The sequence below is a fragment of the Protopterus annectens genome, chromosome 4.part0 (genome assembly GCF_019279795.1).
Source record: "Protopterus annectens isolate FY-2018-M chromosome 4.part0, PAN1.0, whole genome shotgun sequence".
Classification (NCBI taxonomy): Eukaryota; Metazoa; Chordata; order Ceratodontiformes; family Protopteridae; genus Protopterus; species Protopterus annectens.
The window spans coordinates 10,375,512-10,403,058 of NC_056733.1; the positions used below are offsets into that span (position 1 = coordinate 10,375,512).

At 43.2% G+C, this 27,547-nt stretch overlaps 1 protein-coding gene across 3 annotated transcripts in view; it reads left to right on the forward strand.

The window, feature by feature from the left end:
• The window catches only part of RHOT1 (ras homolog family member T1), a 1,470,459-nt gene that overhangs the window by 333,109 nt on the left and 1,109,803 nt on the right, over positions 1-27,547 (forward strand). For all 3 annotated transcript variants that reach the window (XM_044068049.1, XM_044068050.1, XM_044068051.1), the window contains exons 5-6: positions 13,692-13,745; positions 13,907-13,959. In XM_044068049.1, coding sequence (XP_043923984.1) covers positions 13,692-13,745; positions 13,907-13,959 — 107 coding nt within the window. The remainder of the gene's footprint in view (positions 1-13,691; positions 13,746-13,906; positions 13,960-27,547) is intronic.

Consider the following 27,547-nt stretch of genomic DNA (forward strand, 5'->3'; position numbering starts at 1 on the left):
TGGCCAAAGTCTGTGTTGCTGCCATCTCAACGAATAAGATTCATAGGGGTAGAGATACTCAAACCAAATGCGGGTCTATCTACCTGCAGACAGGATACAAACCATACAGGCTCAAGTTCGAGCCTTACTTCCCAGGTCCAAAGCCCCAGCCAGGATGGTCCTGCAGCTATTAGGATCCATGTCCGCCACGGTTCTTCTAGTCCCCTTGGCAAGGTTGCACATGAGAATTCTCCAGTGGCTTCTTTCAGCTCAGTGGTCCTTTCAGGAACTCCCTCTCAGTCACCTCATATGGATCACGGAAACATGCAAACGGGACCTTCGCTGGTGGCTAGTGCCCTCCAATTTGGATCAAGGACGACCCTTTGTTCCACCTCCTCCTGCGGCCACTTTGACCACGGACGCCTCCCAGATGGGGTGGGGGGGGCATTCCCTGGGCAGGTCAGTCCAAGGCAAATGGCACCCAGAAGAGACCCTACTTCATATCAACATCCTAGAAATGAGGGCGGTGCTTCTGTCCCTTCAAGCCCTTCACGATTACCTCCCTCAGGGCGTAATTGCCGTTCACTCAGACATGTCAGTTGTCTGGTACCTGAACAAACAGGGAGGGACCAGATCCTATCCTCTTTGCAGAGAGGCCATGAAAGTCTGGGAATGAGCAGTCTCGACCAAACGCTTTCTAGTGGCTACCCATATCCCGGGCAAGTCCAATGTGATAGCCGACAGACTGAGCAGAACCATCCTCTCTCCTCACGAATGGTCTCTGAACATGACAGTTGCAAGTCAGATTTTCAGCAGATGGGGAGTTCCGTGTTGCGACCTCTTCGCGACTCCACTAAATGCGAAGTGCAAAAAATTCTTCTCCCTAACCCCGGCTCCGGGGAAGAGCCCCATGGACGCACTAGCCCGTCCTTGGCCCACCGGATTGCTTTATGCCTTCCCTCCAGTTCCTCTCCTTCCCAGGGTGATCCAAAAGGCATCTCTCCTGGGGAGCAAAATGATCTTAGTTGCTCCTTACTGGCCTCAAGTATGGTTTCCCTATCTTCGGAAATATGCTCTGGAAGGTCCATGGTTCCTGGATCAGATCCCAGACCTTTTGGTTCATCAGTCGGGACTATTCCACCAGTCCCTGCACACCTTAAAATTGACTGCTTGGCTCCTCCTCTTCCGACTATAGTCGGGAGTCATACATTGGATCCAGGGGTTGTACACATTATCTTCGGCCCATAAGTCTGCTACAAAGTAACTGTATTCTAGCAAATGGAAAAGATTTGCTATTTGGGCTCAACTCCGGGGCCTGGACCCCATCTCTATTCCCGTGGCAGAAGTACTAACATTTTTAACTTCTCTTTTCAATCAAGGCTCTTCAGTCTCTACCATCAAGGTCCAATTGGCAGCGATTTCCAATTTTCATGAATCCATAAACCCACCTTTAATGAGCAACAGATTGTGTAAGACCTTCTTGAAAGGTGCTGCTCTGTTAAGACCTCCGATTTCTCATCCTGCACCTCCATGGGATCTCGATGTGGTGTTACGCGCCTTAACTTCCTCCCCTTTTGAACCGGCGGCTACTTGTGATCTAAAGTTTCTATCATGGAAAACTGCTTTTCTGGTGGCGATTACTTCTGCCAGAAGAGTTTCAGAGCTTCAAGCTTTGTCAGTAAAACCCCCGTACTTGATTTTTCACAAAGACAGAGTATCTCTAAGGCCAAATCCTCCCTTTGTCCCTAAAGTTTGTTCCAGTTTCTGCTTACAACAATCGTTAGAACTTCCAGTTTTTTTTCCAAAATATTCTAACAAAGCGGAATTCATACTCCACACACTAGATGTCCACAGGCAGTTGCGTTTTTATTTAGACAGGACCAAACAAACAAAGAAAACAGATCAGTTGTTTGTATCCTTTGCAGACAATAAATTGGGCAAAGCTGTCACAAAGGTCACTATTGCCAAATGGATCAGGGACTGTATTACTCAAGCTTATTCTTATTCTAACAAAGAGCTTACCACCTCTGTCAAAGCTCATTCTACAAGGGCTATGGCTACTTCGATAGCATTTCATTCTAAGCTTGCCATTAGTGACATTTGTGCTGCAGCTACATGGTCTTCCCCGCACACTTTCATTTCCCACTACAAATTGGATGTGGCATCTAGAGGACGAGCTTCATTTGGTTCCACAGTGCTCAGGAGTGTTTTCCAATGAGCCACCCAGGATTTAGGTGCTAGGGACGCTGTCCCATCAGTACAGAATGTAGGCGAGATAGGATCACATAACATCTTTTAGTTATGTACCTACCATAACTTTAGATGTTTGGGATCCATCTCGCCTACATTCCTAATAACCCACCCTCCTTCCCCCCTCCTTGGAGATCAGAGGATATCCGAAGGTCCGAATCCTGTTGTTTCATCTTGAAACATCTAACAATGTTATATAAACAAGTTGTGCATGTGTGCATGAATGCGGACAAACAAGATCTGGGGGATTAGTGGTGGTGCATCCTGGGATAAGAAATAGCTCAGCCAATAAGAGGCCTCGCTCTTTAGCATAGCGTGCCGAGTCCCGAGCCATCAGTACAGAATGTAGGCGAGATGGATCCCAAACATCTAAAGTTATGGTAAGTACATAACTAAAAGATTCACACTTTCTGGAAGAGCAAAATTGACAGGGTGAAAGGAGGTTTCACAACGTCTCTTGAATTGTCATTCAAACTTCTTGGAGTATCCTTGGTTTTGGGAGGTTTGAGACTTCTTTTTGGTACTTCATTGCCAGATGTTCGTGTTACACTGCTGCAGTCATTACACTTGGGTTATCCTGCCATCAGGCGGTTCCCCTGTTGGCCTGAGTTCCAAAGTCTTGGTCCGGCGTCGGTTGCTGTTGCCTCCTCCCTGACGTCAGTGCAACAGGGGTATATAAGATGCAGCCGATGCCATTTTCTTCAGTCTTTCTTGCCGCGCGGTGCCCGAAGCAAAAGCAGTTCGCAAGTGCCGGTCGGCCGACTGCTGAGATTTTCTTTCCGAATCCAGAACCGAAGTCTTCTACAAAGCTAAGTACCCCATTGGGGAAACTTTTTCTTGCTCAGACCGATGTCAGTAAAAGTTAATAACTGTATTTCTTGTGTGAAGCAAATACCTCCTAAGGATTTCCATTCCTATTGTATCCCATGCCTAGGCCCAGACCACGACATCACTGGTTGTCGGTTTTGTGCTAGGTTTAACAAGCACACTATTAAACGTCGGTTTGATTTTTGCCTGACATTATTTTGGCAGAAAATTCAATTACACCATGCCATCGGAACGTCCGACATCCGGAATACATAAAAAGCGCAAAGACAAGGACAGGCATCAGAGGCCCAAAACTGACGACGAGGCCTCTTCTAGGCTGGTCGCTGGTTCTCCGGTTTTCAGCGAGATGCCTTTGCAGACCCTGATGACAGCTTCTACAGAACTGCAGACCGCCTCAGACTCCCACGTGGAGCTGGCCTGGCCTTCGGACGCACAAGTTTTTCAGCCTACCGAAACGAACCCTTCAGAGGGAACCGAAGTAGCTGAGCAATCCACAGCTTCAAAGGGTGTTTTCAGACCTACCCAGTTAACCATTAAACCCTCTGCTAAGTCTAAGCCCCCCCTTAAAAACAAAGAAACAGATACAGCATTCTCCAGGACAGGCCTCTATGCCTAAGAAACAAATGCTCAAAATGGCCGAAGACCTAATCACCCTGATCAGGGGGTCCCATCCCCCACCTGATAAAAGGCCCAGACAGGATGCAGACTATGAATCTTCCGACCAGGTGTCCATTTCTTCAGATTCATCCTCAGACCTATGATATTCTTTACCCCCTTATGAGGATTCTGATGCTGAGGAATCACTTCCATCAGCCTCTCTGTCTGAGGGCTACTCCTTTGGGGGAACCTTACATACCATGAAGGAGCATTTCCATTGGGAAGGCCAGGATTACTCAGAATCCAAGAAAAGGCTCAGAGACTTCCTTTTATTACCTCAACACAGACCCCTTGCTATTCCGCCAGTTTTAGATATTGTGGATGACGTGTATACTGAATCCAGCTTAAATCCTGACTCCTTACCTCCAGCCCCAGTTAAACCTGATAAATAAGTCCCTGACTCTCTCAAATTTCTGTATAAAAGCCCAGTTGCTGACCCTGAAACTATTTCTCAGGGACCCAAAGGGATTAAGGCCTCATCAGCAAAAAAAGCAGTTCCCTCTGACAGAGATTCCAGAGCATTAGACAGATGGGGAAAGAAAGTATATATGTCTGCAACTTTAGCAATGAGAGCCTTAAATTGCCAGTTTCACATGCTTAAATATCAGCAATTTTTGATGTCTCAGTTGAAACAAAAAATGCTTCCAGATTCAGATCCTCCTAATTTTAAAGAAATGCAGGATTTATTGCATGCAGCTGAACAAGTGGGAAAACATAAATTTGCAATGTGGTTTTGATTCCTTGGAGGCCTCCTGTAGAGCAGCAGTTACAGGCTCTGTCATTAGAAGACATGCTTGGTTAAAAGAACATACGTTACCAGATCATGTTAAGGCAAAATTATTGGATGCACCTTTGCAACAGGATGTGTTGTTTGGAGTTAAGGCAGAAGTGGTATTAAAGAAGATGGAGGATAAGGCAAAATCTATGTAAACGGTGAAGGATTTCTTACAGGTTCAGCCTCCTTGTTTTAGCAGAAATTGGCCAACAAAGAATTGGTCCTTTCCAGTTACAGACAGACCTCAAAGGGGCAGATACAGACGTCCAAGAGGTAGAGGTCAACCACAAGGTCCTTAAGGCCTCGACAATGGGGTGCACCAGGCCAGAAAGAAGGGGAAGACAGGCCCCAACCATATAAAAAGCAGCCTCAATGACTTTCCACTACAGCTGCCAAGCAACTCTCTCTTGGCAGCCCCCTTAGGAGGAAAACTGGCACTTTACTATCACAATTGGCATTGGATCCCCAAAGACAAATGGGTTCTCAACATTGTATCTCAAGGTTACAGGTTCCACTTTCACAAACTGCCAAGGTTAAAAGGAATGCCAAATCTGCCACCAAATCAATGGGCAAGAGGCTCAAACAAATTACAGCACTCATGGACATGAGAGCTATTCAAAAGGTACCACCACAGGAGCAAGGACGAGGATTTTACTCAAGACTCTTTCTGGTTCCCAGAAAGGACTAAGCCTGGAAACCCATTCTGGATCTTTCTTCTCTAAACACTTACCTGGATGTTCTGAAATTCAAAATGTTGACATTACAGCAACTTCTTCCCATTCTGGGCAAGAAAGCTTGGCTCGTGACTTTGGACCTCAAGGAGGCATACCTGCATGTCCCTAGCAGACAAAACTGCAGAAGATACCTCAGATTCATAGCTGGTTCAATGCACTATCAGTTCTCTGCACTGCCCTTTGGCTTATCTACTGCACCCAGGGTCTTCACAAAGTGCCTGGCACCAGTAATTGCATTTTGCAGACAGAAAGGAATTCAAATTTATCCGTACCTGGACGACTGCCTGATTCAAGCAGAGAGCAAGGACATTCTTCTAAAGCATCTGGCGTTCGTAAAAAAATTCAGGTTGCCTGGGGTACACAGTAAACGAAAAGAAATCAAAACTAGTGCCCTCACGAGATAATATTCCTGGGTGCCGGCTTGAATACAATGGCCCAGATGGCTTATCTCATGCCAGACAAGCAAGGACAACTAACTTAATACTTTCAATTGATGGCAACAAAGACCCAACTCCCTGCAAGAAAAATTCTGCAGGCCTTGGCCTATATGGCATCTTGCATACTACTAATTCCATATGCCAGACTGCATATGAGGAAACTACAATGGTTCCTAAAGAGTGTATGGTCTCAACACTGTCAAAGTTTGGAAACGGTTATACCACTAATTCCTTGCCTTCAGCAGGAGTTTCGATAGTGGGCTCAAGCTTGTCACCTCAACAATGGACAGCCTTTTACTCAACCCACAGCCAGGCAAACACTGACAACAGATGCATCGGATTACGCCTAGGGAGCACACATGGCAGGAAAATGTATTCAGGGCGAGTGGCCCGCAGAGCAAAGGCATCTTCACATCAATCAAAAAGAGATGCTAGCTGTACAAAATGCCCTTATAGCTTTCAAGGACCTGCTGCATCCAGGACAACTATTACTAAAGACAGACAACACCACAGTTATGTGGTACATAAACAAGCAAGGGGGCACACACTCCTACCCCCTCTGCAGACAAGCGATGACCTTGTGGAACACAGCTCTAGACAACCAAGTTCATCTACAAGCACAATTTCTGCCAGGAGAGAAAAACACACTGGCAGACAACTTAAGCAGAAACATCATGGATCTCCACGAATGGGAATTTAATCCACAAATATTCAGAATGATAACACAAAAATGGTGGAGCCTTGACATAGATCTGTTTGCATCCCCAATGAACTGCCAGCTACAGAAATTCTGCACAAGGAGTTACCATCCACAAGCATGGAAAGTGGATGCCCTCTCATTCAGCTGGAAAAACCTACAAGTATACGCTTTCCCACCTTTACCTCTCCTTCCAAAGGTACTCATAAAAGCCAGGCAAGAAGAGCCAGAGATGATCCTGATTGCACCAGACTGGCCACACCAGCACTGGTACCCAATCTTAAAGAACTTAGCACTAGAACCCCCCTGGATTTTGCCTCAAATCCCACATTTGCTGACTTAGCACAACAATCCGATACTTCACAGCCAGTTAAAGGCCTTAAACCTAGCTGCATGGAAAATTCCTTAGTCAAGCAAGCAATGCCTCTCTCCAAAGCTGTTATGGATGTCATTCTGGAGGCCAGAAGGCCTAGTGCCAGGAAAGCCTATTCGGATAAATGGAAGAGATTCTGTGCCTGGAACCAGGCTCACAACCTTGACCCTCTTGTCCCAAACATTCCTCAGATACTTCAATATTTAACTGAGATGCTGGACAAGGGCCTCTCCTTTTCATCCATCAAGATCCACGCCTCTGCCATTTCTGCTCATTATAACACGGATCCACCAATTTCCTCTAATCCTTTGCTCAAACAGTACCTCAGAGGGGCCAAAAACATAAGACCGCCCCATAGAGCACCTACTCCAACTTAGGACCTCAACTTTGTTTTGGAAAAATTAATTTTATCTCCTTTTGAGCTAGCTAACGCAGCAGAATTAAAATATATCTCTTGGAAAACTGCTCTGCTACTGGCAATAAACATCAGCACGAAGAGTTTCAGAATTACAGGCACTAATGGCAGTGGAACCTTTCCTCATTTTCCACTAGGACAGGGTGTCTTTAAGAACTAACCCTACGTTTATGCCAAAGGTGGTATCAAGTGTGGCTCTAAACCAAACTACTCACTTGCCAACTTTTTATCTAAAACCACAGAATAAAGGGGAGAGACTACTGCATTCTTTGGACATTCACAGGCAGTTACATTTCTACTTGGACAAAACCAAAGCTTTCAGAAAATCTGAGCAATTATTGGAAGCATATGCTGCAGGAGCACAGGGAAAAGCCATTTCAAAACAGGACTATTTCAAAATGGATAGGACATTGTATACGTTTCTGCTATACACCATGGGAAACCTGTACCTAGCAGCATTAGATCTCACTCCACCAGGGTAACAGCCACTTCAACTGCCTACCTCAGAGGAGTACCTACCAAGGATATTTTGGAAGCAGCAACATGGAGTTCTGTGCATTACCATTTGCCTTTATACTCAAAATCCAGAGCTGGCTTTGACACTGCTGTGCTGCAGGGCCTTATAGCCACCCCTAATGCCTTATAGAACCAGCCACCCTACCTCAGCTTTGGGATTCCACCCAAGTGTAATAACTGCAGCAGTGCAACATGATGAACATAGTACAGTTTTGTACCTACCATAAATGTAGATGTTCGAGTGTAAACACTGCTGCAATCCAGGTTACCCTCCCTCCTTCCCCTCTTACTTGCTGGTACATACCTAGGTCTTCTACCCTTTACTACCTATGGGGGAGTATGTGCTGGTAACTGAAAATGGTTTGCTTTTCTTTTGTATACTTTACTAGCAGTTTGAATTGCCTACCTATTTGGGGGCACCTGACATCTGGGGCAAGAAACTGAAGAAAATGGCATTGGCTGCATCTTATAATACCCCCTGTTGCACTGACGTCAGGAGGCGACAGCTACCGACACCGGACCAAGACTTTGAAACTCAGGCCGACTGGGGAACCGCCTGATGGCAGGATAACCCAAGTGTAATGACTGCAGCAGTGTTTACACTCTAACATCTACATTTATGGTAGGTACAAAACTGTACTTAAATGTCTGTTTAACTGAATTCTGTTGAGACAGTTTGTGCTGTTTTTGCTGAAATTGGTTGAGGAGAAAGAAAATCCTTTGAACAGTTTGGAAAAGGAGGGCTAAAAGATCTTAGATTCACTGGGTCAGCTTGCCCCATTCATTGCACTTTTTAATCATCTCTGCAGCAAAGGGGCCAAACACTAAATCTCTATCCAAGGGAGAATTTAAAATCTAATTTTTTGCATTGTCTGGGAGGTTCTGAGAATGCAGCCAAACCACTTTAAAACCGTATCTGTGGCCATTTCCCTGGAAGAAGTATCAACAGAGTCGTACATAATCATGTTTTCTGTGCAATAGAAAAAAACAAGTTATTTAAAGCAGTTTTTCTTCACAAGAAGAAACTTTATATAAAACATCAGAATAAACTTTAACATATGAACATGTCAGTTTAAAAATTCTGAATTTTAGAGTTGCATAAGTATACACCTTTTCCCATACCTATCAGTATGTTTCCTGTTCTTATTAGAAACAGTAGGATTGGAAGAGTAAGACTGGATTTAACGAAGTGCTCAACAGAGAACTCAACTAAGGCTATAGCAGCTGGGTCAGGTTTGGGAATAGTGTATAAAAAATTAAGACTGTGGAACTCTACACATCCTGTCTGCCTTTTTAGGGACAACTGAACGATCAGGGAAATTGCAGGCAGTAAGGCACACATCCTGTAAAGCAGACAGGACAAGAGGAATGGGCGTAGGTTCTGGAAAATCCTTCTGTAACTGTATTTTTTGAGGGATTGAGAAACCTCAGTGTTCTCCCACTGAAGAGTGGTATTCTAGCAGTGGTCTCAGAGAAAGAGAAACTCTGACAGGGCGAATCAGCAAGTCAGCTCTCCTCTTAAGTCTGCATCAGCAATCTGAAGACAAAACCTTGAATTTGTCCCCGCTTCTTCCTGTTCAGATTCAGAATTTTGCATGTCTTCAGGAAAGGAGGGATCCCTCGTTCAGTTTCTGGAAACTACTCTACAACCCGATTCAAACCCTGAATCAATCTCAGCAAACTACTCCTAGCCAAGGAAATTTTTGGAGGAGTAGATATGTGCTTGATTTCCAGTTTCTTTTTAACTGGAAAAATGGGGCCAAACCATTTTACTAAAGACAGCCACTTCTTCCCCAGGTGTTCTGACACAACAGGGAAACCTTCCCTTTTACCCGTCAGGACTGAAGTATTTTTCCCTTGCCTCTTGAGGGGACCCCATCCGCCACAGAGGATGTGGCTAACCCCTTCCCTCACTCCATAGTGGCTCTACATGCTACATGAGAGTGATTAGGGATAAACGATTAGTGGTCTAGGTACAACAAATGGCCACAGCACAGTCATTCACTTGCATCTGAGGCAAATTGCTAGCCTGCTGTAGTGGCAAAGGCAGTTTGCTCAACTTTTTCTTTTTGTGGCTGGAAGACACTGACTTATCTGTTCCATGGTTAAGCTGAAATGGTGCCTATATTCTGGGGAAAACGAGCAGCAATGCCAGTAAAACTACCAGTCCACAAGTTTTTTTTTTTTTTGACAGAAAAAGCACAGTAATAAAGCACTGTCAAATACTGGCAGTCTGGCAACCCCACAGCATTAAAATAAACACAATTTCTTTACAAAAAGTATTTTATCAGTTAGATAATACTACTTTTAAACTGACAGTGCTTCATTTAAAAGTATGTTAGTCTCAAGGCAATCCACTGAAATGAAACACTGCTAGCGTTAAAATAACTTTCTGAAGAGGAAAGTAATAAAACATTCAGTAAAAAATGAGAGTGGATGTTTTTTCCCCTCAGAGAACTTGTGTCCAGCTAAGGAAGGCACAACCCGACCATCTATCCTCTGAAGTCTCAGAGGAGCATATTCTTTAGCAGTAGGAAAGCTCTGAGGGGCTTTGTGGCTAAACTTGTCTTTAGTGAGCTCCGCTTGAGCTGCTTGACAGTTTGGGATTGTAGAAGATGCCTTGAAGCTTTGGAAGCTGGCCTGCTGTTATATCCTTGGCAGGATGTAACCCATTGGCTGTAGCTATTGCAGCAATATGAGAACATCAACTCTTGCTTTTGCAGCATTATTCAAGGCATTTTTAGGGACATGTTTTATCTCTGTTTAAAAAAAGAAAAAAAAAAACTCCATTCTTGGAACTTTAACTTGGTTAAAAAAAGCCTTTTGTTTCTCTTTTTAAACTAGTGTGCTGTACAGAGGCGCGCTATGTCTTCTGAAAGATACTTCTCTTGAACTTTCATGTCCTTACAGCATTGGAACTCTACAGGTTTAACAAAGGCAAAACTCCGGCTGTACTCGGTGGCATATCGCTTACTCAGTGGTGATCTCTACCTGACTTACAAAGCCATGTCCAACTCAGAATTGATGGACATGCTCCACCTAAATTTAAATTTGTTGACCGGGAGTGTCCGACTGGACGTAGGTCCATTTTCAGCGGAGGCCCGGAGAGAAAAGCTCCACATTAAAATAAACACAGTAGTTGCATTGGATTACATAGCGATTAACAATTTAACATAGCAATTACTTACAACATATTTACAGATGAAGAACATAGTACATCAGTAGACAACTAGAATCTTTATCTGTGAAGTACATAACAGACATTAACAAATGTTACAATGAGAAATTCCTGCTGTATAATAAGTACTAGGCTCATGAGCATCTGAGCTTGCTATAATCAAGGTAGTTAGTGGTGTGGAAAGAAAGGTAGTGGTTGGATGGGGTGGCTGATATTAGAGTGGGAGTTGCAAGGGCATAGCCAGCATGTTTTTAGGTGCTCTGTTAGTAAAGTTTTGAAGTGGGTGCATGATGGTACAGAGTTAATTGTAGGTGGGAGTGCGTTCCATAATTTGGCTATGGTGCAAGAGAATAGTGCTTCACCAGCAGAGTTATTGGCTTTAGTGATCTGCAAGTGATTTTTGTTGCTGGATCTTAATGGTCTGGTGGTGCGATAGGGTTGGAGTAGATTCTGGAGGGATGGGACATTTAGTGGATGGTTTACTAGTTTGTGGGCGAGTGAGAGTTGATACCACTGAAGGAGGTGAGGGAGTTCAAGCCAGCCCAGTTCAGCAAGTGAGAGACAGTGGTGACTACGGTAGGATGCCCCTGTGGCGAATTTGGCGATTTTGTTGTAGCAGATCTCTAGCTTGTTTAGATCACATTGCCTTAGGTTGGTATATATTGGAGAGGCATAAAGTAGGGTGGAGATAAGGTGGGAATTTGCTATTGAAATCTTTGCTGCTTTGGTGAGAAATTGCTTATTTCTGTATAACGCTCCTAGTTTTTTGTGGACTTTTTTTTATGGTCATGGATATGTGAATGTCAAATTTTAGTTTATTTCCACTCCTAGCAATTTGGTGTGTTCAGTTGGGTATATAGTGGTGTTGACTTGCTGTGATAAAGTAAATAAAAGAAATCTTCATGTTTCTTTAGATTTCTGAAAGAAACCTAAAGAAATACAAGTCACTGTGAGCCACTCGCTCTAGTGAGCTAAACCTTGCCACAACAATAAGTAGAACATGCTGGAAGGATAGATTCCTGTCAGACTCCCCATGCTTTGGAACAAAATTCCTGACTACATTAGGCAGAGCCCATCATTAACGCTCAAGAGAAACCTTGACGAGAATATGGTTAACAAAAAATACACCCCTGGGATCACTTCATTGGCTCTTCTTGACAGAGGCTCAGTTAATTAATCAATGGGGCGGCGAAAGCTGACTCTGGCTAGGCTTATAAATGCCCTTGGGCAGATAGCCTAGTACCTACCTATGAACCTATTGCGTGCTCTTAACTGAGTTTTTTTTTTCATAAAGCATTTTGGTAGTGTATCTGAATCTATGTTATTGTCTTTGCTTTTTCTGCTGTGGTCTAATGGGAGAGAGAGTACCTGTTGCATACCCTAGGTATTCACAGACCACTGACATCTTAGTTTCAGAAGTCCAGTTCTTTCCGAAGTATTCTTGGCTCAACTTCTTAAAGACAAGGAGGTAAGAGTCTGACTTTGTAGCATGTGTTGGTATTTGGTCACCTGATGCTGCAATTGTAAGTGAGACTGTTGCTGCTCCCAGGGCAATCACTGAAAATCGTAACTACTACTGCCTCTTTTTTTCAGTAGTTTTGCAAGGAGAGGATGTCTGTGCAGCAGTGTGGTCTTCCATTCATTTATTTGATAGAACTGCGCTGTGTGTTTGGTCAACCGTACTTTATGGCTGTCAAAGGTTGTTTTTCACTTAGGGTCTTCTCATTGCTTGCTGCTGCAAGTATTTATTCTCTTAAGTTGACATTACTATGAAGAAGTGCTTACCACAATTTTAGATCTTCCAGGGCATGATGTAAAAAAAAACTTTCCCATACTGCATTCCCATGTGATTATAGGGCGAAATGTGCTGGTTGGCCTGACTGCTTTTGGTTTTGGTATGGTCTTGAATCAACACCCATATAAATGTATAATGTGTGTGTGTATAAAAGGTTCCCCAAGGTTGATTTATCCATTTCAGGGATGTAGGGCAAGGGTGCCTCTCCCAACGCTTGTGGGCACAAGGAAGACTGCTGTATCCTAGATGGCATGTTAGTCTGTAGCAGGAGGTACTCACTCACTCACCTGATATTCAGTCCGAGAAATGCATCTCTGCACTCCTTTGATCTTGATGCAGTTGAACAGTATTTTAATATCAAGTTTGTAGTCCCAATTAGGTAAAAATGTTGCAAAGGAAGGACATACATTTTTTCTGTATGTAATCTAGGGTAATCGGTGAAACAACTCTTGAGAGGCTGACATCTCTAATGCTGTGACTGCAACCATTACCACAGTCAGACATCTACTGTTATGGTAACATGTCTGCTCAACTGAATGTATGGTGAATATGTGCACACAACTTGTGTGCATATGTGTGTGTATACATGCACACGAGTTTAATTCACCCAGTCTTTTGCTTCAAATCCTTGATTTGTGATTCCTGTATTGAACAGTTCAGTGAAGCTGCTCCTGAAGCGAATTGCTAGCTCCTAGTGTGCACAGAGTGATGAGAAGTAAGGCATTCTAGAGTTAAGGAGAGAGAGTGTGGAATGAGCAAAGATGAAAGGGTAATTTGGGGTATAAAGAATGACAAGTACAGGTGTAGGCAGAAATTATTTGGGTAAATGGTTCCTTTTGATTCCCGGGTGTGCTGAACTTGACTCTTTAGGGGCATTATTAACATTCCTATGACTTTGTGTGATGGCATAGCTGTGGTATCATGAAAGTGGGGTTCTGTCAAAATGACTTCTGGAATTTCTCCATGTAGTTTCATGTTGTCTTGTTCAGAACTTGATACGTTTGTTTAACAGATTGAATGCCTAAGTGAAAAGTAATAGACATGTCTTCTCTTTCAGGCAAATGTTATTTGCATTGTGTATGCAGTCAACAACAAGAATTCCATTGAAAAGGTAAATTTATACAAATTGATTACAACTCCTACAGTGTACTGACTTGTGTTCTGTTTTGTTATGACATTGCAATTTTCTTATACTTTGTAATGCTTTGGTAGATATTGCAAATATTTTTTGAAAATTTTTAATAGGAATTGTTTTTATTACCTTTTGTTTAGGTAACAAGTCGATGGATTCCTCTTATCAGTGAAAGAACGGATAAAGACAACAGGTACAGGTCTACAGGGAACAAAGCCATTCACTTTGTTAGTACGTGATATTAACACATTTAGAATACTTTATACTAACTTGATATCTTGGAAAGGTAGCACAACACCTAGTTTTCTTATCTTTCGGTGTAACTTAAGGTAGAAGCAGTATATTGAGAGAGTGAAAAAAATGTTACTGAAAAGTGAGGCTCTGAGCAGATCTTTAGAATAACTTAAATTTTCTGTTTGGCATCTAACCAATGAAGTACATATTTTTTTATTTGTACTATACAAGTCTGAGGTTTTGCTGCTGTTTTAAAGTTTACAACACATTGTAATGGGGTAGTGATGTGCCTATGACGCAGTGAACTACTCATAAGTAATTTCTGCACCGGCACTTAACATTTTAACCCTAAATGTGATTCACTTTTGGAACGTGTTTGTTGTAGAAGTTTATGTTGAGAACAAGGCTGCTTGACAGACAACTTTGAATATCTGGGTCAAGGTGGAAATTGTTAATGGGTAAGCATTTTGTTGTGTTGAGTCATTTATTAATTACTGTTATGTTTTGTGGATTCTTGTCAGTCACTTTCAGTTGTTGATGCATTCTGAAACAACAGGACATGGGGGTTGTGAATGTAATGAAAGGAATAGGAGGCTGTGATAGGCACGTGGTGGAGGGGGGGTCATGTTACCTTCTGTTGCTGATTGAAGTGCACTTGTGCAGCATGGCTGTGTGATGCAGAAACATGAAGCCCTGATTGCAGTATAGATGACCTAAGAGAGTAGCTTCTTGGGTGTTGGCAAAAGCAGCTGTGGGGGGAGGAGGGGAGTGAGTAAGGAATGGTGCTTTATTAGTTGATCAATTTGCTGTTATGGAAGTGAAGATGTCCTTCATGTTTCACTGTTGCAGTCATCACATTTGGGTTATCTGCTTGCAGTAAGCCCTCAGTCGGCCTGATTAGCAAAGTCTTGGGTCCTGCATTGGTTGCGGTCTCTTCTATCATGACGTCAGGTCATCAGGGGTATAAAACATGCAGCCGATGCCATTACATCAGTCTTGCTTGCCGTGCGGTGCCCACAGAAGAAACAGTTCACAAGTGCTAGTCGGCAGACTCCTGAAATTTTCGTTTTCGAGTTTCAGAGCCTAAGTCTTAAACTAAAAGCTAAGTACCCCATTGGGGAAACTTTTTCTTGCTCTAAACCGATGTCAGTAAAAGTAAATAATTGCATTACTTGTGGAAAGCAAATACCTCATAAAGATTTTCATTCGTACTGTATTCCATGCCTAGGCCCTGACCATGACGTACCTCGCTGTCTGTTTTGTGCCTTATTTAAACCATAAACTATCTGCCATCTGTATATTTTCACTTCTAAATATTTTGGTGCTCAGTTCAGTTATTCTGATAGGTCTTCGATAAACCATCCGACGACCGACATTCCGAAAAAACACAAAGATAAAGACAGAGACAGGCCGCCTAGGTCCAAGGCTGCGACGACGCTTCTAAGCCATTCGCCAGTTCGCCAGTACTCAGTGAGGCGATTTCGCAGCCCCTGATACCTGCTACTTCAGATTCGCAGGCCTCTGCTGAGACCCATTCGGAGTCCAGTATGGCGTGAGATGCTTCAACTGTGGAATCTGCGGATGTCTCTACCTTGGATGGGTCCGGAGCCGCTGTGCAAGCACCAGCTTCTGAAGGTGTATTCAGGCCTACTGACTTGCACATTAAACCAACACCATCTTCTTCTTCAAGGCCTAAAACTTGAACCATGCCTAGAAAACTGAAGCCCAGACCACATGGTTAGGCCTCTATGCCTAAAAAACAAATAAGAATGGCTGCAGACCTTACTTTAATCCGGGGAAGCCAGCCTTCCCCCTCTGAGAACTAGGACTGAGTTTGCTTATGATACTTCTGACCAGGATTCTGAATTTTCTGTTTCCTCTGATGACCAGGATTTACCCTCATCTACCTATGAGGATTATGATGCTGAGGACTCTATTCCCTCTGCTTTCCCCCCCAGAGGATTTTTCTTTCGGTGAAACCTGTCCTACTCTCAGGGAGCATTTTCGTTGGGAAAGTCAGGATTTCTCTGATTCTAAAAAGAGGCTTAGGGATTTCTTACTCCTGCCCCAGCACAGGCCTTTAGCCATACCCCCTGTACTGGACATTGTTGATGATGTCTTTTCAGAGTCAAAAATGGCCCCTGACTCTCTACCTCCTTCTCCCAGAAAACCTAATGGATATTACAGGGTCCCTGAGTCTCACAAGTTCCTTTTTAAAAATCCTACTGCGGATCCTGAGGCCATTTCACAGGGACCCAAGGACATTAAAGCTACTACTGCCAAAAATCCTGCCCCCTCTGATAGAGACTCCAGGGCACTGGATAGATGGGGTGTAAGAAGGTATACGCTTCTGCAACTTTGGCTATTAGGGCCTTAAACTGCCAGTTTGATAAAGTATCAGCAGCATATTATTGAATTGCTTAAATAGAAAATGATGTTGATTCCTGGTTGTGCTGAAAATAAGGATTTACAGGATTTACTGCATTCAGCTGAACAAGTTGGAAAACATACTTTGCAATGTGGTTTTGATTCACTAGAGGCATTTTGCAGGGCTGCTGTAACTGGGTCTGTACTTAGAAGGCATGCTTGGCTTAAGGAGCAATCCTTGCCATATCATGTTAAAGCGAAATTACTGGATGCTCCCTTAAACCAGGGCTGCCTGTTTGACAACAAGACAGAAGAGGTTCTTAAAAAGATGGGGAAAAAGCTAAATGTATGCAAGCTGTTAAAGATTTTTTACAAGTACAACCTCCAAGATTTAGTAGGCATTGGCCTTCCAAAAATTGGTCCTTTCCTGCCTCTTCCAAACCTTCAGTCCAAACCCAGATCCAGCAGAGCTTCCAGGCTTCAGTCCCAGGCTACGCACAAGACTAAGCAGTGGGGGACCTCCACTTCCAAATCTGGGAGTAATAAAACTCCCCCCTATGGTAAACTGTCTCAATGACTTCTTTTTAAAACTGCCAAGCACTTCCCAACTGACCCCCCTTTTGGGGGGGAAAGATTGCTCTTCATGCAAAGAACTGGGAACTCATTACCCAGGATAAATGGGTTTTAAATTATGTCCCAGGGATACAGATTTCACTTCTACTCATTACCAACACCAAGCGGGTAGCCAGATCTACTCCCAAATCAGTGGGCAGAGTCCCAAAAACAAGTACTTTCTCTCTCAAGCATGGGGGCTATTCAGTTGGTACCAGAAGAGGAAAAGGGACAAAGTTTCTACTCTACTTTTCTGGTACCCAGAAAAGACAATTCATGGCATCCTATCCTGGACCTGTCTACTCTAAACACCTTTTTGTTTCCAAAATTCAAGATGCTGACTCTTCACCAGTTGCTCACTATGCTAGGCAAAGATGCCTGGTTGGCAACACTAGATTTAAAGGAAGCATACCTGCACATCCCAATCAGGGAATCTTGCAGAAGATACCTATGCTTCAAAGCAGGCTACACGCGCCATCAGTTCTCTGCACTGCCCTTTGGCTTATCTACTGTGCCCAGGGTATTCACAAAGTGCCTAGCTCCAGTCATTGCATTTTGCAGGCAAAGAAATATTAAGATATACCCATACATGGACAATTGTCCTGGCTTTCTGCCTGAATTAGACGTACTTTTGAATCATTTGGCCTTTGTACAAAGGGTGCTAACTTATCTGGGGTACACCATAAATGAAAAGAAATCACACCTGGTACCCTGTCAACAAATTATGTTCCTGGGAGCAAGCTTGAATGCAACTTGCCAGATGGCTTTCCTCACACCAGAGAAACAAATTCATTTGACAACCTACTTCAAAAGTGGCCACAAAAACCCTGCTATCTGCAAGGCAAATACTACAAGCCTTGGGGTTCATGGCCTCCTGCATTCTTCTAATTCCATATGCAAGACTGAGTATGAGGAAACTACAATGTTGTCTAAAAAGCCTATGGTGTCCACATTCTCAGGATCTAGAAGCAATGATTCGTATCATACCTTGCCTACTCCTAGAGTTCCTTTGGTGGGCAGAGGCCTGCCACTAAAACAAGGGACTACCATTCACACTACCCTCTGCCACCCAAACCCTAATAACAGACGCATCAGACTATGCATGGGGGGGCACACCTGGCAGAGAAGTGCATTCAGGGCAAATGGAACCAAAGTCAAATGCACCTGCATATCAATCAAAAAGAAATGTTAGCTGTACAGAATGCTCTGACAGCCTTCAAGGACCACATTCTTCCAGGACAATTAATGGTAAAGACTGACAATACCACTGTTATGTGATAGATAAACAAGTGGGGGGGGTACACATTCTTACCCCCTCTGCAGACTAGCCATGGCATTGTGGAACACAGCCCTGAGCTACCAAGTGCATCTACAAACTCGATTCCTGCCAGGAAAACTAAATGCACTGGCAGACAAACTAAGCAGAAAACTATTGGACCCACACGAGTGGAAACTGGAACCAAGGATTTTCAACATGTTGACAAGCAAATGGGGGAACCCAGATTTAGACCTGTTTGCCTCCCCCCAGAACTATCAATTGGACAAATTTTGCACAAGGATTCCCCACAAGCAAGCTTGGAAAGTGGATGCTCTGTCCTTCAGCTGGAAAAACCTATCCATTTATGCCTTTCCTCCTCTGCCTCTGCTCTCCAAAGTACTACTAAAGATCAAACGAGACAAACCAAGGGCGATTTTGATTGCACCAGATTGGCCACCCAACACTGGTGTACCCCCTCTTGTGCAGTGTCACTGTTGGCCCCATGGCACCCGCCACAGACTCCTACCCTATTGTCTCAGCAGGAGAACCAGATTCTGCACCCTCAGCTTCAAACACTGAACCTAGCAGCCTGGCTAATTGCCTAATCTCTCCTTTACCATCCCTCAGTAAACCAGTGATTGGTATCATTTTAGAGGGAAGGAGGCCTAGTACTAGAAAATCTTATGCTGAAAAATGGAAAAGATTCTGTGCCTGGAACCAGTTTCAAGGGAGGAGCACAACAGTGACCAATTTACCTCAGATTTTACAATACTTAACTGAGATGCTTCATAAGGGCCTGTCTTTCTCCTCCTCCAAAATTTACGCCTCAGTCATTTCAGCTCATTATAACACAGAACCTCCCCTCTTCTCAAATCCACTGCTCAAGCAGTTCCTCAGAGAGGCCAAAAATTTACGACCACCCAGGAGAGCTCCAACTCCAGCTTGGGTCCTTAACTTTGTATTGGAGAAACTTACTCTTCCCCCTTTTCGAGTCATCAGCTACTGCAGACTTAAAATTCCTTTCTTGGAAAACCACTTTTTTAGCAATCACTTCAGCAAGAAGGGTGTCTGAATTACAGGCCCTTATGACAGTGGAGCCTTTTATCATCTTTCATGCGGATAGGGTGTCCCTCAGGACCAGTCCCTCCTTCATGCCCAAGGTTGGTATCCATTGTGGTCCTTAATCAGTCCATTCATTTGCCAACCTTCTTTCCTAATCCACAGAACAAAGGGGAATGGATACTGCACTCATTAGATGTGCATAGACAACTTAGATTCTACTTGGACAGGACTAAACCTCAAAGCAAATCCGAACAAATGATGGTGGCATTTGCTGCAGGGGCAGAGGGGAAGACTATTTCAAAGCAAACCATTTCCAAATGGATAGGCCATTGCATTCATTTCTGCTACAAGCACCATGGAAGCCCTGTCCCACAGGGGATCAGACCCCACTCAACCAGGGCTGCATCTACCTCTACAGCCTTTCTCAAAGGTGTCCCTACCAGGGACATCCTAGAAGCTGCTTCCTGGAGTTCTGTACATACTTTCACCAAGCATTGCCATCTGCCAATTTTCTCTAAATCCAGAACTGACTTTGCCACTATAGTCTTGCAGGGCCTTATAGCTGGTCCTAATGCTATCTAAATTCCTCCTCCTATCCTTAGCTTTGGGAATCTACCCAAATGTGATGACTGCAACAGTGAAACACGAAGAACATAGTACAGTTGTGCACACTTACCATAAATGTAGATGTTGGAGTGTATTCACTGTTGTAGTCCTGGTTACCCTCCCTCCAGCCCCTTTACTTCTTTTGGCTCTACTCTCCTTTACTATGCTCAAAAGCTTTTTGGTGTATTTGCTTTTTTGTTGGAGGCATAAACTTGTGTACTTAGATTTAATTGCTTCCCATTAGGGTGGCACCTGACATCTAAGGCAAGAAAAACTGGTGTTGGCTGCATGTTTTATACCCCTGACGTCATGGAAGAAGGGACAGCAACCGACGCAGGACCCCCAAGACTTTAATCAGGTCGACTGAGGGCTACTGCAAGCAGATAACCCAAATGTAATAACTGCAACAGTGAATAAACTCTAAGAGTGTGTGAGAGTGTGTGAGAGTGTGTGAGAGTGTGTGAGAGTGTGTGAGAGTGTGTGAGAGTGTGTGAGAGTGTGTGAGAGTGTGTGAGAGTGTGTGAGAGTGTGTGAGAGTGTGAGAGTGTGTGAGAGTGTGTGAGAGTGTGTGAGAGTGTGTGAGAGTGTGTGAGTGTGTGTGAGAGTGTGTGTGTGTTTATATTTTGCATCATTTAAATTGTTCTTGTGCAATTGAAGTGGGTTATCTCTGGCTCTGTTCTATGCACAACCCTCTGGTGCATTACAGAAATCTTTGATCCTCGTCACATCAATTGATATTGCAGTCCTGGCACTTTACTTGGTTACATTTTGCATGTTTTGCACATTGTGACATGTTTTGTTGGAGATGGTGCCCTTGTCCAGAACATCTGACCTTACTTCGTAAAAAGGCATTCATGCAGACTTTGTGTGAAAGGCTACTGCTTGAGTGCAGTTTGTTCAGAAATCTTTTTTATTACTACAAGATGTCCTATTCATATAGTGCAGTATTCATAACATGGGAGAGTCCACTGCAAGCTGCCCTAAACATCCGGTCAGTATACAAAAGTCTAAAGCTACTGTAAGGTACATGCAATGTCACACACAGGATCCCTTTCAATGTTGGCCATAAAGCGACATTGGGTATGTAGCAAATGTTGGTCCTTACCATCCCCAGAACTTTATCTGCTGCCAGTCTGAATGTGTTTTCCAGTATGCTCGTCAGCAAAGTTGCGGATTCTGAATCAGTTAAGTGCCCCATTGTTTTTTTTCTTACTCTCTTTTGTGCTACTGTTTGCTGAGGTTACATGTCATCTAAGAAGGGCAAGTGTTGGTGTGGAAAGCAAATTCCACATAAAGATTCCCATGATCTGTCTCTCTCTTGCCTAGGCCCTAACCATAACCGTACCTCCACTGCTGTTTGTAAGGCCTTTGTCCCACAGTCTCTGTGTAGTCATCTCGCTTCTCTTAACCTATATCTAGAGAACAAACGTCTTGAGCATTTAGCACACAATGTTGTGGAATATGTTTGGCCCTTCAGGGGAGCCTGTTCAGAAAAAGGCCCAAGAAGTCTAGGCCTGAAGTATTTGCTTCTCCTCCAATTCCAGACATTTCTCCTGAGGCTGATGTTCCAAAAAACCTGTTTGAAGGTAGCTGGTGATTCTTCTGCAGGTACTACTGTGGTGACTGTAAAGGATCCTGGTAGCACATCCTCTGGGGATATGCAGATGTCAGCTTCAGACATGGGGGGGGACCCTGGCTCATCGTCTCTGAAGACCCTCAAGGCATTACTCAAATTCTGATTCATGAGGAGATCCCTGGCAGTATCGTCGAATGCAAGCTGACATCGGGTCTCTTGTCCTTCCACTGTATGGATGCGGCACTGTAAAAGCAGAAAGCTAAGCACTCTTCTCCTCCTCAGGAACAATCCACTGATTAGCAAGCCTTTTCGCAAGGATTTTTTAATGCAGTCATGGCCCTTAGGCAATCCACAGAGTTTCTGTTCTTTCTCCTTCCTTTTCTCCAGTTTCTCCCCAAAAAAGGATCAGAATTGCGGATTCTTCTGATAAGGATCATTCTTCTGGGGATGGCTGTGGTGTACTCTGCCCAGATATCTTCTCCACTGGGATATGCGTCCCCAGAAGAGGAATCAAATGATTTGACTCTCCAGGGGAAGACATTACGTTTGGAGAGACCATTGTGAAGATGAGAACATTTTTTTAAGTGGGACTGCTTGGAGATCTCAGCCATACAAAAAGGTATGATCTTTTACAGATGGATTCTCCATCCCCATGTGCAGTACCTCCTGTGCTTCCAGCTTTCTTGGATGCTTTCTCCTCTGCTACTAAGTGTTCAGATTCACAACTTTTGCCCCTAAAAGGCCAGACAGGTTCTGTAAAGTGCCAGAGGATTGCAGTTTAAGTGCCCTTCTGTAGACCCAGCTACAGTATCAGTGGTTGCAGATGAGCCTTCTAAGCTATTCCCTTCTATACCTCTCTTCTATGCTCGAACAAGGAGAGGAAATTTATGTTATGGAGAGGTTGGAGAAAAAAGTATATAATTTGGCCACTCTGGCCTTTAGGACCATAAACTACTCGACCCATGTAGCTAAAATATTCCTTAGTCCTCCTTACTCAAGCCATTAAGCTCCTTTCTGAGATTCCAGATTCTAACACTAAATCCCAGCTTAATTCCATTTCAGGTTCCTCTGCCCAAGTGACACTTTATTCTATTAAATGCAGTTGTGATGCAGTGGAAGCATCTGCCAGAGTGATTGCATCTGGCTCTGTCCTTCAGAGATGCTCTTGGCTGAGACTCCGACCACTGCCAGACATCAAAGCTAAAAATATATGGAAGCTCCACTAGATCCATGGCTTTGTTTGGGTGTGCAGCCGCAGAACTTTTCAAGTCTTTGTAAGAAAAGGGCAAGGAGCTCCAGCACCCTAAACATATCTGTGTCATCAGTTTCAAGATTTCAAAGGAACTATCCTTCTAAAACCACTTTTGTAAGGAAGCTAACCAGACCCCCTAAAAGTAAGAGGTGCCAGAAAGCCTTATTCTGCCAAGTCTACTTCTACTACAGACCTATTTGCAGTCGGACCTCTCCTTACATCTGTCTATATCCTTGCCTGCTTGAAAACTGATCACCCAGGACTCCTGGGTCCTTTCCATTATCCTGAGAGGTTACGTTGTGGTATGGAAGATGCCTCCTACTGTCAGGGGTAGTATACAACTTCCAAAAGATCAGTTGATTCTCTCTTCAGGTGATTCACACTTTGCTCTCTCTCTCAGGGTACCATTCAAGAGGTTCCACCTTCCTAAAAAGGGAAGGGTTTCTACTCCGTGTTCGTAGTCCCTAGAAAGGATGGTCTTTGGAGACCTATTCTAGATATCTTCCTTCTAAACACCTTCTTAAAGGTATCCCCTTGCATGCTTTCCTTAAACAGTGCTTCCTGTCATTCTTCCACAGACCTTCATAGTGTCACTGGACATCAAGGATGCCTATCTTCACATCTTCAGCCATCCTCTTCAGGAAACTTCTGCACTTTGCTGTTGCTTCCTTACATGTTCAGTTTTCTGCCTTGCCATTTGGTCTATCTGCAGCACCAGGGGTCTTCACAAAATGATTAGCTCCTGTCATTGCCTATTGTAGACTCAGGGCTATTCAGATTTTCCCTTACCTGGATGACCTCCTCCTCCAGGCTCATTCTCCAGTACTTCTTCAAAACCTTCAGTTCACAGTTTCTCTTCTGGAAAGATTAAGATTCACCATAATTATCCAAAAATCCTCTCTCATTCCTTCACAGGACAATGTCTTCCAAGGATGCAGAATTCAGACATCACAGGACCATGTCTTTCTAGGATGCAGAATTCAGACAGACAATATGTTGGCTTCTTTGCCTCCTTAGAAGGTCTTGCCTCTAACCTCTTACTTTCAAGCTTTCATTCCACTCCAGTCTCGGACTGCCAGTGAGTTCCTCCATCTGCTGAGTTTCATGGCATCCACTATTTCCATGGTATCTCTAGCCAAACTTCACATGAGGAAACTCCAGTGGTATCAGAGGTCAAGTTTGGATGCAACATGCTCATACACTCAATTTTGTGATTTCTCTCCTTCCCTTCTTGAAAAAAAGAATTAGAGTGGTGGATTCAACAGGTGCCCTTGAATCCATGACTGCCCCTACAACCCCCCTCCGTCTCAGGAGTTGCTCACAAACACCTTGGACATGGGATGGGGGAGCATCCTTTTGCCTATTGAAAAGTTCAGGATGTATGGTCTCCTTTCCAGATGAAGGAACGAGACCTCTCATTTTTGTCCTGCTAACCTTTCATCCTCTTTCAACGGGTCCATTGAAGTGGTTCACAGACAACACCACAGTTCTTTGGTATGTCAGTAAATGGGTGGGGGGGGGGGCTAAGTCGTATCTCTTGTGCAAGTTGGCTGTCAAGGCTTGAGAGTTGGCAACTCCAAACCAGCTGACTCTCTTCAGGCAGTTTACATTCCTTCCACTCAGAATGTTGTGGCAGATGCATTGAATAGGTTCATGATTCAGTCCCATGAATGGGTGTTGCACAGGAATGTGTTTCTGGACATTATCCACAGGTGGGGTACTCCAAGTAGATCTATTTGCCTCCCCTATGAACAGCTTCCAAAGTTTTGTGCCAGAGTTTCCCAATCCTCAGACATGGAAGATGGATTCCCTATCCTTATCTTAGAAGGGGATGTTTCTCTGCATTCTCCCCTTCTCTCTCCTTCAGAAAGTTCTGTTGAAAATTTTAACAGGACCAACCAAAAATCTTTCTGGTGACTCCCTTTTGGCCAAGACATTGGTTCCCCTTTCTACATTTAGCCAAGGGCAGTAATCACAAGTTATCTCACAGGGTTGATCTGCTCACACAGGACAATGGGTCTCTAATACATCCACAAATGTCAACCCTTCTGATGACACTGTGGGTGATAGGGTTTTGATCCCTTTCAGACATTTTCTGAGAACATTACAAGGCCAGCAAACCCAATACCAGGAAGTCTTACATTTACAAATGGAAGAATTTTCTGTCTGGTGTGTTTTCAAAGATCTACAACCATTGTCTGTGGATATTCCAGTGGTTGTGTCTTAGCTATGTGAAATACTGAAGACTTGGGTTATTGTACTCTTTGGTAAAAGCTCATCTCTGTCATTTCTGCCTGTATGCCTATGAACCCTCCTTTGGCTTCTAGGTTGGAAGTCAAAATTTTCTTGAACAGTGTCCTCCATATCAGACCACTAAGGAAACCAGTTCCTCTTCCTTGGGATTTAAATCTTGTTTTGGAAAAACATACATTGCCTCCCTTTGAACCAGCACTTTAGTCTTGCCTTCAACGTTGCACTTGGATGACTGTGCTGCTTTTGGCTGCCACTTCAGCCAGAAGGATTTCAGAACTTCAGGCCCTTATGGCGTCTTCTCCCTTTACTGGTTTTCCCAAGGATAGGGTTTCCCTATGCACTAATCCTTCCTTTACGCCTAAGGCAGTGAATGAGTTGTCATTTAGTCAGTCTGTTAACCTACCCACTTTTTCCCTCTCCACAATCTTCTAGTAAGAGGATCTTTCACACCTTGGATGTGCATAGACTGCTCAGGTTTTATAGAAAGTCTATTTCCTACCATCCCAGGGCTCTGGGCAGATCTGTTTCCAAGCCAACAGTCTCATCCTCGATATCTGAGGCCATTTCCTTTTTTTATGTGGCTTATGGAAAAACCTTTGCTTCTCCAGTTAAGGCTTATTCCACTAGCTAGAGCTGTTTCTTCAGGTGCTTTTTTCAAGGGTGTGGATACTTCTATCGTATAAGTAGCCACTTTGTCTTTTGTCCGTTATTCATCAAAATCAGTAGCGTTTCACAGATTTCTAATTCTTTCAGTCTTATTTGTCCTTATCTGATTAAAAAAAAAAAAAAAAAAAAAGTCACTTTATGTAATTAAATACATTCTAATGCCATTTCTCTAACCTAAAGTCTGTGGGTTATGTTTGATGCAAAATTATTGTAAGTATTTAGCTTGAGGATCGAGGCAGTTTCACAGTACTGTTTTAATTCAGTTTGCTGGTGATGCATCTGTGTGCATTTACAAGTGCTTTGTCCTTTGACAAGTGTACAGCTGTTGAATTCTAGCACGTTTGTGGTATACTATAAACATTTGCAGTGCTTTGTATTGAAAGCAATTTGTATGATATTTTGGCATACTGCCTTTTTGACCATTTGAATTTGCTAAGTTGATATTTGGCCACTGAATATTTATAATTGCCATCTATAGGGTTATATTAAATGCTGGTTACAGCAAAATATGGCTATCAGCTGAGAAATTCACTGGTTAGAACATGTTTAAATCTAAACATTAGTAGAAAATGTTGCACGTCTCTGAGTGATATGATAGGGCTGGTCCAACTTTCTGTACCTGTAGAACTTGGAACCAGCAGATTCTGACAGTCCAGCACCTAAACACTTCCCAAGCCACATACTGCCTGCCTCTTTTCCTGCAGTTCTGTCTGTGAAAGAACCCCTCTTTAGATCCCTTATTGTGCCTAGCTGCACTTTATATTTTCAGGCATGCTAAAATACCATTTATTTTTGGAGGTATTTTGTTTGAGTTTTACTGAAGTTCTCTATTTTTTCAGCAGCTTTAGCCTCCTGGTTACTTCTGACCTCTTTAATCCTTGATTTTAAGGTTAGTTAATTTTTGTTTTGTTACTAGATATTCTCGTCCTGTTTTCTACTGTTGATCCTTTTCTTTGTACGGCTTTTGAATAGGTGTGTTTATTGCTCACTGTGTTCATATTAATTTCTAGATTCTTAGGAGATACTATTGCATTTCAGACTTGAATTATAAACTTTTTAGAAATTTTACTGAACATATGCAATGGCTGTTGGAATTAGAATGCATTTTCGGTCCTTCAAAATTGCATGTATGCTTTTGTCTTAATGGAAAAGATTGATTATTTGAATGTGTAAGCATCCTTTAGAGCTCCAGTGCCATTTGTTCTTTTCCAGTGTAGTTTGGACTGTGTTGTTGATTTCTTGGAGCAGACCAAAGTTTTTCTTTTTCATATTTGCCTTTCTTCTAACAAATGCTTCATTAGCTTTGTCAAGTTTTACAAATGCTGGTGCTCATGCTCATGTATTCATGTCTTGCAGTGGTCTTGTATTTTTTTATGAATCTAAGGAACTTTTTTTCTGTTTGACCCTTTCACCAGTCCCGCTCTTCTGGCTTTGAGGCTCATTGTGATCATGTCTTGTCTTCTTCTGGGACATTTTATGATGCTTGCAGTCCAGTTTTAGCCTGGTTCTCATTACTGATAAAGAACGAATAAACTTTTTTTCTTTCCTGAATGATTTTATTAGTAAATATCTCCTTATCCTTGTTAAAACTGTAAAGGTTGACGTTTATCTGTACATGACTTGCTTTTGGGTTCATTATGTTAGATTTCTGGTGAACAGAAGGAGTTAACTGTTGGACTCAATCACCATCCTGATTCTGGCTTTGATGTTAGATGTGGTAATGTCCTAGTTTTATTTTTGAGCAGCCTAGGGAAATAGAGATGTTTTCACTTCTGTAAATTTTCTGGGTCACTTTATTCCGAGTTGAACAGAACATTTTTGTATAGACCCTCACTCCAGCCTGATTGACTTTGATTTCAGATTTGGTCTTATGTTTTTGGGGGACTATCAGTCAG